At 35.7% G+C, this 15,484-nt stretch overlaps 1 protein-coding gene across 2 annotated transcripts in view; it reads left to right on the top strand.

The window, feature by feature from the left end:
* Nucleotides 1-15,484, top strand: part of IPO8 (importin 8) — a 48,368-nt gene that overhangs the window by 12,889 nt on the left and 19,995 nt on the right. For both annotated transcript variants that reach the window (XM_081129089.1, XM_081129090.1), the window contains exons 6-16: nt 194-283; nt 1,465-1,559; nt 2,173-2,257; nt 4,671-4,805; nt 6,920-7,019; nt 8,172-8,248; nt 8,523-8,639; nt 9,460-9,549; nt 10,931-11,096; nt 12,127-12,287; nt 13,082-13,207. In XM_081129089.1, the coding sequence (XP_080985215.1) occupies nt 194-283; nt 1,465-1,559; nt 2,173-2,257; nt 4,671-4,805; nt 6,920-7,019; nt 8,172-8,248; nt 8,523-8,639; nt 9,460-9,549; nt 10,931-11,096; nt 12,127-12,287; nt 13,082-13,207 (1,242 nt within the window). The remainder of the gene's footprint in view (nt 1-193; nt 284-1,464; nt 1,560-2,172; nt 2,258-4,670; nt 4,806-6,919; nt 7,020-8,171; nt 8,249-8,522; nt 8,640-9,459; nt 9,550-10,930; nt 11,097-12,126; nt 12,288-13,081; nt 13,208-15,484) is intronic.

The raw sequence follows: 15,484 nt of genomic DNA on the forward strand, positions 1-15,484 counted from the left end.
CTGGATTTTAAAATTTTAATTTGCATGCATATGTTTATAGTCTGTTTTAAACTTGAGGTTGAACCATATGAATTACTGTTTTCATGGTCAAATGTTAGCCATTTATGTGTTTCTACCTCCCAGTGTGGATGAGATTGCTGACTTTTGGAGGAGGGGGAGTGACTGCTTGATGGCCATGTTTTTTTGTTCCCAGTATGCGTTGCCTCTTCAGCTGGTGAGTAACCAGACCATGACAGCGTGGATGGAGATCTTTCGAACTATTATTGACAGGACGGTTCCTCCTGTAAGAAAGAGCTTCTGTTCCTAAGAAAAATCGGGAAAACGTGGGTTTGGGGTATTTGTGGTAGACTGATTTGTGATCTTATCCTATTTGGGGGAAAAAATGTAGTAAAAATAATTAATAGTACATAAGCATTTTGGGAATGTTCCTGTAAGCGAAACTAATAAAATAATTCTATTTAATCCTACTAAACTGATAAAAAAAATTTTTGAAAACTGGTATTTATTTCTCTAGCCTTTTTTTCTCTGTGTCTATATACAACCACATTTTATTTATAAAAATGGTATATGTAGGTACTGATTTGAAATTTATTTTTCACTTAAAATCTTTTATAAATATTTTTTATGATTATGAGTGTTTTTACATTCTGTCATTTTCATTGAATGCTTCATTTGCCGGATATTTAGGTTGTTTTAGTTTTTTAATGTTTTAATTGTAAGGATGTAGTTAAAATTTTATAAACATACATGATTATTTTCTTTGGATAGACTCCTAGAAGTGTTTTAAGACTTTGACAGATCTTGCAAAGTACTTCCCAGAAACATTGCCCTGGCTTATACTTTAATAAGCGGTGACTAAGAATATTTTACATAAAAGCCTAAGTTTGCCAGTTTGATAGGTGAAAGATGGCATCTTATTTTTATCTGCAATAAATGATGCTATAGTTCACTTATTAAATTAACTGAAATAGCTAATAAAATAAAATTAAAATATATCAAGTATTTTAAGATTTAAGCTTGTCTTTAAATACGCAGTTTTTTTCCTTAGTCAAAGCTCATGACAAATTATAATTAAGTTTAATTTATAAACATAAATGCACAGAATTTATTGAACAGCTCAGTGAATTTTGGCAAACATACACTTGTATTACTGTCACCCAGACCAAGATATAGGACCTTTCTGTCATCCTAGAGTTTCTTCAAGTGACATGGTGTTTTGTTTTCTATTTATTTTGGCCTTTTGAAGATGGGAGATAAATGTGAACAGCATTGGTTAGTTGAAATTTACTTTGCTTATTTAATTTCTACCTAGCAATCTGTAAGAAGGAATTTGCATTTGTATGGCAATCTAAATTCCACAATTAATATTACTTAATCTATATAGCAAGATTTATTCAGCCTGTGTTATTCACATAAACCTTTTTATTATGCAGAAATTTAATCTGGGTGTTTTTGTTCTCTTAGGAGACTATGCAAATTGATGAAGATGACAGACCAGAACTAGTCTGGTGGAAGTGTAAGAAGTGGGCACTGCACATTGTAGCTCGTCTGTTTGAACGGTAATTCTCTTTATTAGATTTACGATTTTATGGTCAGTATCTCAGTATTGGATATAATAAAATTGGATAGGCCCCTTGATGGTTCACAGTATATGCTTATTTGTCTTTAGTGCCATAGAGGGTAAAAAGTCACCCTCTGTTTTAAAGTAGGCTTAATTGTGATCACTGACTTTGAGATATAATGAGGTGCTCAGTCTTCTCTGAATCTTTCTACTTTTCTATAAAAAGAATGGGGAAATAACATTATTTAGCTTATTGGAAATATCCAGGAATTGTACAAGAAAGTGCATGGCCATTCAGCTCCACAGGAAAGTTAGTCAAATTAGTTATAGAAGCATTTATTGAAAAAATATGTTAGATATATTTTTATTTGTAATATTTACCCTTTAGGAGATCTTTGTTAATTAAGTAGGTAGAAGTTTCCGTCTGAAATTTTAAGTATGACCAGAGTCAAAGTATACATGATTTCATTTTGGGGCTTGTGAAAGGGAGGGAAGTGTTAGTTTTCTGCCCCAAGAGACTACATCTTTCAACAAGGGACTGTATTTAAACTAGCGAACATGCTTGTTTTTAAAATGCATGGTATTTAAACATTTTCTCTTTGTCTTTTAAGATATGGAAGCCCAGGAAATGTCACAAAAGAATATTTTGAATTTTCTGAATTCTTTTTGAAAACCTATGCAGTGGGAATTCAGCAGGTAATAAACTTATGCTTTTTAAATAGAAGTAGTTAAGTAATTTCTATCCAGTTAAAAGTAGGGTTACAAACTTTAATACATTGTGTATTTATAGGGGATGAAATGGCAGCTCTGGGAATTTAAGACAGTGCAATTAGTTTTAGAACCAAGTGGCCTAGGACAGCTACTACAAGAAGTGCCCTTCCTGACTCCTAGATGCTGGACTCAAACCTTTTAAGTTTGTTGATACTGGTGCAGCAGTCACCAGTATTAGATTGGATTCTTCTATTAACTTTCTGACCTCTTATGAGTTTCTTAACCTCTCTTTCTTTGAGCCTCACCTCTTTGTTCCAAGCTTTTATATGGTAAGAGTTAATGGGATACTAATTGATCTATTTCAAGAGGATTGAGCTCAGAAGTTAAGACTTTCAGCTGAGAACTTGTACATTTTTTATGGAAGTTTGGGAACCATTTCTATGCAGTGAAAATTAGGTGTTCTTGAGAAAGAATCTAGGTTGATACTAATATTTAAAAAAAACTACAAAGGAAAAGTAGACATGAAGATTGATTGATCCGTATTGCCATTTGAATCGTATTTTTGTTAATATTTCAACAAATAAAATGTAATAACTATTGAGCACTATCTGTCAGGACCCTATTGAGGAGGCAAAGATTGATCAGATATAGTAAAGGGCTTTAATGATATAAAGAGGGTGTTTCTACGTTGGGGCTTCTGTGTTGTAAGTGATACAAAGTTGCCATTTTAAACCTGTCATCTGAGACGGAATGCTTCCTTTTACAGACTGTCATTTTATGGCGTGCCATTTCTAAAAATTATCTTGTAACAGTTCAGGAGAGCTAAGGCTGTAATTTTGTCACAGATTAGTTTGTTGGCCCTTGAGACAGGCTGTAGGGAAGATGAGTGAGTGGCGGATAACATGACCGGTCAGCAGTTCACCGGGATGCTGCGTGCTCAGGCCGGTCCGCTTTGCCTTTGTCCTCGCTGCTCGAGCACCGTGAGCCGCCTCAAGTCCATGCCCCCTGGAAGTGCCTTCGGTGAACTTTTTCCAGTGTCGCATAAACGCACACATGCATTTAAATTTCACACCTTTGCAGCCATGTCATAAACTACTTGTACCTTAGTTATTGAAGGCATATATTTCTAGTTTTGAGAAATAGTTTTCTCATCAAAAACTGTTCCTTTCTTTACTCTTACGTGCCGTCTGCCTCCACCGCCGAGTGGTGTGAGCCCCAACTGTACTGGGAAGAACCTATTCAGTAGCATCCATCTTTAGCCTGCTTTGCTAAAAACTGCACAGGTGATGGCAGGCCTTCTGACAAATTTTATAAACCCGAATTTTACATAACTTGAACTGAATTTATAAATTCTGTAATGTTTTGAAAGAACCCTTTTTATTTGTTCAGTTCATTTCTAAGCCTGCCATAGTGAGGAGCTCTGGAGAGCAGGGATTAGAAGACTTGGACTTTGTTTTGTTACCTCTGCTGGGGTTTTCGGGACAGTCATGGATGCTTTGGGCATGGTTTCTTCCTTATAAACATTCTCTCTCTTTTTAATCAATCTTTTGAAAAATAACTTCTTGCCCGCCTGGGCGGGGCTCAGCGGTTGAGCGTCGACCTAGGATCCAGGCGATCGGGATTCAATTCCCAGTCAGGGCACATGCCCGGGCTGCAGGCTCGATCAATGACTCTCTCATCATTGATGTTTCTGTCTCTCTCTCTCCCTCTCCTTTCCTCTCTCTGAAATCAATAAAGATATATTTAAAAAACACACAAAACTTCTCAATTTTGTGTTATGTTTATAAAGACTTTCTGTGGTCTGAGATTCTAAAATGAAATTCTTCCATATTCTAGGAATTTTATGCTTTCATTTTTTTTGTTGTTGAATTATTTCCCCATCTGGAATTTATTTTGGTATGAAGTTTAGTTAGGGAACCAACTTCATTTTTTTTCAGGGGATTAATCAGAAGTCCCAGTACTATTTTTTGGATAACTTATCATTTCTCTTCCTATTTTAAATGCACTTTTATCAAATATTAAAATCTGTGGTGTCTGTTTACTGTATGGTTGTTTTCAGTGTTCATTTAGTCAAGTTTGTTGTTTTATTAACAGGATTCTTAACTTATTTGAAGAGCTAGTATATGGAATAGAGTATGAACTTACTCTGAGTAGTTCCACAGGTTAGAAGTAGGACAAATGGCTGGGCATTACAGTGAGACACCGTTCCAATATAACATGGACCTGTCTAATAATTAAAACTGCCCATGTGCTTTCTTTCAAAATACTGACTTCCCTTAACATCTGTTAGTTTTTACCTTTATGCATTCTGGGTTTTAGGTCATGCCTAAAATGCCCCTCCCCTTAACCTTAATATTGTTCATGTTCTCCTATATTTTCTCTTCCTATTTTCCTATAGGTACTACTGAAAATTTTAGACCAGTATAGACAGAAAGAGTACATAGCCCCTCGTGTTCTTCAGCAAGCATTCAACTATCTCAACCAAGGGGTTGTTCACTCTGTAACGTGGAAGCAGATGAAACCGCACATGCAGGTTGGTATCAGGGAGCAGTTCTCCAAAATTATTCAAAATGATAGAAATCAGGTTTTCGCCCGGCTGGCATGGCTCAGTGGTTGAGCACTGACCTATGATCTAGGAGATTTTGGTTCGATTCCCGGTCAGGGCACATGCCCAGGTTGTGGGCTTGACCCAGCAGGGGCCGTGCAGGAGGCAGCCGATCAGTGACTCTGTCTCATCATTGATGTTTCTCTCTCTTCCTCTCCCTTCCTTTCTTTGAAATTAATAAAAACATATTTAAAAAAGAAAAGAAATCAGGTTTTCTAGACAGGTTGGTGTCAGGGACCAGTTCTCCAAAATTATTCAAAATGATGAAGTCAGGTTTTCTAGACAAAGCAAGTGTTACTAATTCCATATTTTATATTGAATATATTTTTATTCCCTTAATAATTACAAATGGGTGCAGTCATATCTGATATGAAGGGCTTGGAAATTTAAGTATTTGAGAAGAGTGAGTACTTCCAAGTTTTTTTAGTTGGAAGACTTGGATTCAGTTGACCTTGTTTAATTGCTTACTTAAGGATAGAATTCCACATTGTTATTTAATTAAAAAATGAGAATGAAAAATTATAGGCCATTAATAAATAAATTCTTATTTGCATGCAGATAATTTTTGGGTAATTCAATAATGTTAGGAACCAATTTTTTTCCTCTCTCAAACTATAAATTCTTAAATTCTGTAATCTATAAGATGGTATCTAAAAAGGAAAATAAATTCTTTTTCTTTGCCTGTGGTGTTCAGGATAAAATTTGTTTAGTGTTATTACAGATCTTAACAAATATAGTATCTTTTGCATTGTTTTCTGTGGATGTCTTAATAATATTTGCCTAATCTCCTTGATCATAGCGGGATCACTTCTTTGCAATTAATAGATACTGATGTCCAGCCTGTGTGGCTCAGTGGTTGAGCATCAACCCATGAACCAAGAGGTCACTGGTTCGATTCCTGGTCAGGGCACATGTCTGGGTTTCAGTTTCAATCCTCAGTGTGGGGTATACAAGAGGTGGCCTGTCGATGATGTATCTCTCTCATCAATGTTTCTATCTCTCTTTCCCTCTCCCTTCCTCTCTCTCTAAAAATCAATAAAAAAAACCCCCCACATATGTAAAAAAAGTAGATACTGATTTCATTTTATTTACTGTGTTCCTGTAAAGTAAGGCTGAATTGCAATAGTATTTTTTCTACTTGATGTCTTTGGCCCTAATTTTACATGGCTGAATGTAGGAATAAGAAACTGATCCTTAGGCTGAATTTTTTGCTCTTAGAAATATTCCATTCATTTAAGAGATGAAGGCGGGGAGGGGGGGAGAGAGAGAGAGAGAAAGAAAAAGAGAAACATCGATAGGTTGCGCTCTGACCAAGGATCGAACTCGAGACTTAGGTATGTGCCCTGACTGGGAATCAACCCACCACCTTTTGGTGTACGGGACAGGAGCCACGGTGGCCAGGGCGAGATGGTTCTGTTTTTACATAAGTAATTGTTGGAGCACAAAAGGGCTTAGGACAGTGTACATACACTTAGCAGCAACGTACATACAGGTGTGGCTTTACTTTTCCCCCTGAAACCTGCATGCGTAGAGTAGGAAATTAGGTTTTTGAAAATGGAGGAAGAAAAGAAAATTTTAATATTGTTGCTATGTTGACATTTAGAACCAAAACAGACAGGTAAAAATGTTCATAAAAGGAAAAATAACAGTAAATATAACCTTCGCCTAATATTTATTTCTCCTTAAAGAGTCAAGTTATGCTTAACGCTGATTTGTTAGTGAAACTTTATTATCCTTTCTATTGCTTCAAAGAATAGCATTTACATTCATCTCTTTCTCTGTTTCCTTAATCAGTTGTTGTTTAAAAACAGTCTTACGTTTAACCCACCCCTTTACCCCCTCCCCCCCTCACCCCTGCCCCCCACCGCCCCCACCCTAGGCTCTTGCTTTCCTGCTTTCACCTTAGTCACTGCAGGCTTAACAGAAAGATTAATATAACAGTTTGGAAAACTAACATCATAAAGGCAGTCAGTAAATACATTATTAGTATTCCCCAAATTTGAATGGCCTGTACTCATTTGTTGTTTTGTTTCTTTTCTTAGAATATCTCTGAAGATGTGATTTTTGCTGTGATGTGTTACAAGGATGCAGATGAAGAGCTATGGCAAGAAGACCCACATGAGTACATACGGATGAAATTCGGTAATCGAGATGGTTTCGCTCCCCCTCAGTTCCTGGATACGGAAAGTCATACACCTAAATGTGTATCTTGAGGAGATTTTGTTACTTTGTTAAATTCCCGGAGTTCTGCTTTGCACAGTAACCTGTGAAACTCATGAGGGTTTGATGTCCTGTTGAGCCAGTAAGCTTGAGGCCTTGGGTGGGAGGGATGAAAAGCCGCCCTGTTTACCCACCTCATGGGGCTGTAGCAGTCTCAGAGCCATCTGCAGCCTTTTCTGCTGTGATGTTGATCTGCAGGGACCATCCCTGTCCGAGCCTTTTGGGATACACGCGCTTGTAGATTGGGCTGTGCTCAGTCAGGGGGATCCTTTGGATTTCTGCATATTTTAAGAGCACCCCAGTTTAGTTTAGTTTTCCCCCTTATCCCAGAGGCAAGTATTCACTAGAGAATGAGACTATCCAGTGGCCCCACTGTGTGTCCCAGTTCTCCGGGGGTCCTTTTAGCTTGGATTTTCCTGGAAGCTGTTGAACTGTGTAGGCTGCCCGAATTCATTTCCTTTTATCTCCAGTTTGAATTGATTGCTTCTTGAAATGCTCAGGCACTTCGCCGGGCAAAATCTTATTTGCGCACCTTTGTTTCTCCCACACCTTAGAGTTGTCTGAGGGCAGGGGCATTATTGTATCTATTTCCTTTATTTTGAATTCTCCATTCCTTCTACATCTCTACATTCTGTTACTAGTGTTTGGTTCTAGGATGTCCTCAATAAATGTTGAGATCAGTACAATATTGCTAAAGCTGTGACAGTGCAGTGCTTTCCTTTGTGGGACCAGGTGTCTCTGGCTACCTGAGTGAAGCCTACTGGTAGGGATGCGAGGTTGTTTCTACAGTGCTTTGTGTTAGTACTGCTTGATTCAGTAACTGAGGAAGTGCCTCTTCTCTTGGAGACAAAGTACAGGGAAAGCAGATGAGTGAGAAGTGATATTTATCATCTACTTTCCCTTCGTTTTACCTTTGCCTTTTAAAAATCACTGGTTTTTTTTTTTAATTCTGTAAACCAGTGTCATATGTGGACTGTTTTATTTCTTGATTTTGGAATAGTGATTAATCAGGTTTAAAATCCATAATAAGTAATTGTATTTTTACTAACATGGTTTCACCTTTTAAAATCTTAGATATTTTTGAAGATTATGCTTCTCCTACCACAGCAGCGCAGACTCTCTTATATACTGCTGCAAAGAAAAGAAAAGAGGTATGTAGCTATTCTTTGTAAATCCTGTGTTGATTTGATGCTCTAATATAACCCTAGTATTTGAAAAGTTGTATTACTAGTTATAATTTGTCACTTTAAGAATATTTTCCTGTCCTGGTAAGGGCAAAGAGTTATTTTGTTTTCTTAATTATACTTGTTTGGTAAAACACAGTAAAATGGCTTTCATTTTGAAAATTTGTGCATTATATACTTAAAACTATAGTAATGCAAGGAAAATTAATGTAGACTAAAATGGATTCTTCTATTTCTTTAGGTGTTGCCAAAAATGATGGCATTCTGTTATCAAATCCTAACAGACCCGAACTTTGACCCTAGAAAGAAAGATGGAGCCCTGCATGTGATTGGTTCCCTAGCTGATATTTTATTGAAGGTTAAGTTACTTAAAATTTAATTTACTTAAAACTACGAAGCATAGCCAAATGACAGAATATGAAAGCTATGGATAATTTATAACTGGTGACTGCTTCTGCATAATTGAATTGACTGTAAATATTCTTCCTGTCACCTGTTTCTTTTTTCTTTTTTTTTTAAAAAAAATATTTTTTATTGATTTCAGAGAGAGGAAGGGAGAGGGGGAGAGAGAGGAAAACATCAATGATGAGAGTCATTGATTGGCTGCCTCTTGCACGCCCCCTGCTGGGGATTGAGCCTGAAACCCAGGCATGTGCCCTGACCGGGAATCGAATCCTGGATCCTAGGCCGATGCTCAGCCGCTGAGTCACACTGGCGGGGCAGTCACCTGCCTCTTTAGTTAAAAAGAACATTTGACTTTTTTGTTTGTCAGTGTTTCAGTATGAAACTGTTGCTATATAAAAAAAGAATATGAAATGACTTTGTTTCTATAAAAATCAATCAGTATCAAATTATATTTAAGGTACTATTTTTGTCTTGTTTTAAAACATGCAATATGTAGGTGAGGTAGTTTTACAAAATTGTAACTAGAAATATATATAGAAATATATATTTTTATATTTTATATAAATATTTATATACTTATATTAATATTTATATATATATTTTATATATTTCTATCCTATATAAATATATAGAAATATATGTATTTCTGTAACTAGAAATATATATAGGAATATATAGAAGTATAAGTTATATTAAACATACTTTATTAGGATGTGATTTTTACATATGAAAAAGACTTGATAAGTTGAAACTTAATTTCTATTTTCTAACAGAAGAGTTTATTCAAGGACCAAATGGAGCTGTTGCTGCAGAATCATGTATTTCCATTATTATTGTCTAACCTGGGGTATCTTCGAGCTAGAGTAAGTTTTCCATATTTCCGTTATGTATCTTAAGATCTTCATTTGTAAAATAATTATTGAACTAAATGTTTTTGGATAAATTGACACATATTGAGGTAAAATGAATAAAGAACAAACTAGTAAATAAAGGGATTTATGGATTTTAATTCCAGCTGTTTTCGTTTTTCACCCTAGCCTCACTTCCTGCATATGCAAAAGATGCAGTGAGAGGAGTGATGTTACAGCAATGGTACAATGTAAATTCATAGACTGATTAATTTTCAGTGTCCAAAAACAGCATGAAATTCTAGTTTGGCTGAAAACTTGATTATGATTTCCAGTGTATTAGGTAGATATACCTTAGTGAAGTGGGAGAAATAATAATCCATGTAAGCTTATTTGTGTTCTAAGTGTGTACTACTTATAGAATCAATATATTTTATGGAGAAATAAAAATAGAACTTTAATTCAAGCTCCTAGAATTTATAACTGCATCAACATATAAAAAAGTTTGCTAAACACAATGTATGTTAATAATACCTTACACATTCTAAAGCATTTTATAAACAGAAGATAATCATCACTGGAGAAATATTTGGGCAACTGAAGATTAGAGATGTCGAGGGCACATGGTATTTTTATAGGTAGGCTGCTATCTTTGAGATGATGTGTAAATTGTAATTCTTTTGATAAAAGTCTTTAGTAATTCAAATTAATTACTGTTGATTGTGTTTTATGCACATAGAAAATTTAAAAAAGTAATATGATTCTGTGGTCTAATAGTTTAAAATCTGGTAATCTATACAAGGTTTAAATTCTTTGTATCTTATGTGAATGAAAAAAGGAAGTTTGCTATAGTGGAAGGAAAATGATGTTTCATTTGTTTACTGTAAAGGCCTGCAAATGAATGTCGAGCACTGGTTTGTAGTAGCTTTTACAAATAAATAATAAATTAGTTATGAATCATAATATTTATTAGAAGCATAACCGGGACTTTTTAAACTCGTGTTTTCTGAATTTATTTAGTTTTTCAATATATGGTTAAGAAACTTGAAGAAAATTCAAGTATAGGGGTTAGGATTTATATTTGAAATAGGGTAGACTTTTTTGTTTTGTTTTTCAGAGACACTTAAATTTGGCTCTGTTTTCTTTTCCCTGTGAAAAATACCATTGTATATAGGTAATTTTAGAAGTAATCAAACTGCCTTTTTTTTTTTTTTTTTTTAAATAAAACAACTGGGAGATCCAGAGTTAACAACTAAGGCTTATATGCTACCCTTCAAAAAACAAACAGTGCTTGTTAGAATTAATGATATTTTACTTGGTAAGAAGTTCTGTGTGACATTATTACAGAATACCGTAATCCTAATAGTTCCCTGTTTACTTCCTTCTTATAACATAGTCCTGTTGGGTACTTCATGCGTTTAGTTCTTTGAAGTTTCATAATGAGCTCAATCTAAGAAATGCGGTTGAACTAGCAAAGAAGAGCTTGATTGAAGATAAGGAGATGCCTGTCAAAGTGGAAGCTGCCCTTGCTCTGCAGTCATTAATTTCTAACCAGACACAAGGTAAAGCCCAGAATACCTTTTAGAAGGTTTGTTTGTTTGTTTACTTATGTTTGAACGTGGTTTTCTCAAATAGTTTTGTTCATTTCCTTCCCCAGTAAGGATGATTCTCTAAGTCTTGAGGTTTAGGGTTTGGATTTCTGAACTTCTGCCCCCTCAGAATTTTATAGGAGTTTACTTTTGACCTTTTTTAGGAGTTCCTTTTGACTGTGGTTTCCAGAAAAATTTTAAGTTAGGGAGCAAGTTGATAATTGTTGGGTGTTATGATAGACTGGGAATTAAGAGACCTGGTATCTAGTTTTGATTGTGCTACTAATTTGCCGTATAAACCTGGGCAAGGCACACGAATTTGTCAAGGCTGAGAATTCTATACATTTAACTTTACGGGGGTTGGACTAGAAGGCTTTAGGATTCCTTTCAACTCTAGGATTCTGTGGTTCTGCTACTTCTGAAAGTAGCAAGTATTATTTCTAGTGCGTGATAACACAGGTATCTCCTTTGTTTGTTTAGAAGAATATTCTGTCCAAAGTTCAAATAAGCCTTTAAAAGTAAACATGAACCTAGTTTACCTCTCTTGAACAGTGTTTTAAAGGAGGTCTGAATATTGTATAAGGATATGTGGGAGGAAGACGAATAGAGATGCGGTGGGACAGGGAATGGGCACCATCAATCAGTATTGGGCATGGTTTATGTACATGATTTTTTGTATTTGTATCCTGGTGTCATATCCATGTTCTATAAGTCGTGCTGATGACAGAGCCTATGTGTGATTAAAGCTTATCCATGGGGGCTATTGGCATTTTGGGCTGGACAGTTCTTTCCTGTGCAGGACTGATTCTGTATTACTCATGGGAATATTGATACATTGATGAAGATTATTTTGGTGCAGCTTTTTAACTTACTCATTACCGCAAAGCAAGTATCTATCGAGAACCTGTTACCCTGTGTCACTTTACCTTGTGAGCAAGTTAATTCTTTTTATCACTTGTGCATGGCTAACTTTTTAGTGATTTTGTTTGTTTTATTGCATTAGCTAAGGAATATATGAAGCCACATGTGAGGCCTATTATGCAGGAGCTGTTGCACATTGTTAGAGAGACAGAAAATGATGATGTAACCAATGTTATCCAGAAGATGATATGTGAATACAGTCAAGAAGTAGCTTCCATTGCTGTCGATATGACCCAACACTTGGTAAGACTGGCAAAGTTTTATGTTTGGTTGGTATAGAAGCCTTGAATAATCTAAATAAATTAAACTCCAAAGTTTGGAGTTTGGTTTTATGTGTAATTGTAATGTTAATATAAAAATGTTTGTTCTTCTGATTTTGACAGTTAATTTCTATAGTTAATTAGATTTAAACCTAATAACATTTAAGATGGTCTCTTTTCATCTATAATATTCTAAGATTTCATAGTGATTTGCTTTAATGTGAACCTTCTAAATTTTCACTTTCTGGACTTTGAATCTTGAAACTCATTTTCTTCAGTTTTAGGCAATTTCTTGTGTTACCTCTTTGATGAATTTTTCTCTGCTATTTTTCCTGTTCTATAGTTGTGATGTAGAATATTGGGCCAGGACTGAGTTTCTGATTTCCTTACTTTTCTCTCCTGTCGTCCATGTCTGTTCTTTCTGTTTCATTTTCTAGGCGATTCCTTGACTTTGTCTTCTAAACTTTCTATTGAATTTTTTGTTTGAGTATTACTAGATTTCGGTTTTCCTAGAATTTGGATTTATTTGTTTAATATCAACCGTAAGTTAAATATTAGCTATCTGATTGTAATACCTAACATATGTTCCACTCTAGTTACCAGATAAGGGAAAAAGGGGCTATATTTAAAACATAACAGTTTCTATCATTGATTCACTCAGCAAAATGCATAACACTGCTGACATTTACATGTGTGACACTGCTGTTTTGCCGACTTATAATAGTGAGGGATGGGAATAACTACTAATTGTTGAATATACTTATGTTATCTTCATAGGCGGAGATATTTGGCAAAGTTCTTCAGAGCGATGAGTATGAAGAAGTTGAAGACAAAACAGTAATGGCCATGGGAATTTTACATACCATTGATACCATCTTGACAGTTGTTGAAGATCAAAAGGAGGTGGGGTTTCTTTGTGTTTTATTTTGTCATCATAGTAACATTAACTGAAATTTATATGATCAGTGGGCACACATTTTAAAGTCTTGACTTTTAAATTGCTATTTAGTTGTATTGCTAGATTTTAAAAATTACCCTCAAATTTAAAGACACATATTAAAATGATTGAGGGGAAATATTACATGTGGTTATAAAGTGTATACTACATACCCTTCGTTCTGAACTGAAGTAAGTTCAGTATATCACGTCTGCTATGTCCCAGGCTAGGTTTTTAGGGAATACCAAACTGAAGAAGATATGACTCTGCCTTCCGGAACCCATAGTCTAGTCTTCTTGGTAGAGAGTGAAAACCATTCAGTCACAGTGGCAAATACTAAATAACAGAACAAAGTTCAGAGTAACAAATACTGTGAGGATGGAAAGGAAGAATAGCTTAAAACATCATTTTCCTGAACTGAATTCCAGAACAATGTTGGGATAAGAATTGTGCAGACAGTCGTCAGGTGCTTTCACATCCATGAGCTGATGGAATCTTACCCACACCACTGTGAGTGAGATGGAGCAGGTAATGGTAGTGTCGTTTTGCAGAAGTAGAAATAAGATCAGGTAGTATCAAGGGACTTGTTCATGGTCACCAGGTTTTGGGTTTGCAGTCAAATCATCCTGATAACATACCAATTTATCCCCACCTAAAACCTGCTGCTTTCTTCCCCAAGCATCACATAACCTTTCCTTAATTCAAATTAGATTTGTGTTCTTTATGTCTGTGAGCTCAAGTCGACTTGTTTGGCAGTGATGGCAGCTCTTGTTTTACACAGCGAGGACTTAGGAAGCAGGTGCCTGTTCTTTAAATAGCAATGTTAAACCCTGTGGCTGCTGATTTATCCTGTGTTTATCATGTATCAATGCAGGATTACCAGATTCCTAACAAGGTTCGGTGTTCTTCTCCTAGGCAGGCCTTCTTTCATCTAAAAGGCTTAATGTGAACATTTTTTTAAAAAAAATCCTCACCTGAGGATATTTTTTCCACTGCTTTGCAGAGAGAGAGTGGAGTCTGGCGGGGAGAGGGAGGGAGGGAGAAAAACATCGATGTGAGAGAAATGCATTGATTGGTTGCCTCCTGCACGCGCCCAACTGGGGCCTGGGATCCCGCCTACAACTGAGGCATGTGCCCTTGGCAGAATCGAACCTGGGACCCTTCAGTCCACAGGCCGATGCTCTAACCACTGAGCTAAACCGGCCAGGGCCTTAATGTGAATTTTAATTTCCATATTCATTCTTTTAGTTTTGTATCCTTTTAAAACTATACAGGCCTCTTGGGAACAGTGAGCTGATCCAAATTAAATTACAGCAAGTATGCTTAAGGATAATTCTTTTACCTTCTATGTAGAACTTGTATTTTAAGTTTGAAGAGACCTAGACCTGAGAAATCACCTCATCCAGTTTTCCCAAGTATGTGTGTGTAGGATGGGCAGTAGTAGAATGAGCAGCAGGATTATTTTGAAAACAAAATAGCATAGCATTTTATATTTTTGTTTTAATTTCTTTACTCTTGATATTAAATTTATTTTGAATTTCAAATAAAGTGAAAGGAGCATGTGAACTTACTGTAATTATCAAGGGAGGCAAGGGTTAAAACTGAGAGCAGTAATCATATCCAGCTTCTTTACTTACAGATGAAGAAGCTAAATGGCTTTACCAAGGTCATAGATCAGCCATTTTCAACCTCTTTCATCTCACCGCACACAGAAACTAATTACTAAAAATGATGTGGCACACCAAAAAATACATTTTTTGCTGATCTGACAAAAAAATAGGTATAACTCTTATTCATTCACACTGGATGGCTATTGTGTTGGCTGTTGTCATTTTTTTATTTGACAGTCTAAAGGAAAAGAGGTCAGTGCCCCAGACTAAATAGTCAGGTATCGCATGTTTTAAGAATTCTTGAGGCACCCCAGTGTGCCAGGGCGCACTGGTTGAAAATCGCTGTCATAGATAATTAGGGGCAAAATAAAAATCAGAATCTTGTCTCCTGATTGCTTGTCCTCTGATTTTAAATTTTAGCGTGTTAAAAACAAACTTTGAAAACAGTATTTTCTCAAAAGGGAAAGTCACAAGTGATGAATACATGTATAAATACTCCGTGTGTGAAGAGCACAAGTGAAAGGCTAAAACAGTTCTTAAGCACAATGCATTTTTGCTTACTAGTTTCAAACATATTGACAAATTTTTAAACTGGGAAATTTTGATCATTTGAACTTTAAGACAGAAGCTTAA

Source organism: Miniopterus schreibersii, assembly GCF_964146895.1.
Source record: "Miniopterus schreibersii genome assembly, chromosome: 2".
NCBI classification, from domain to species: domain Eukaryota; kingdom Metazoa; phylum Chordata; class Mammalia; order Chiroptera; family Miniopteridae; genus Miniopterus; species Miniopterus schreibersii.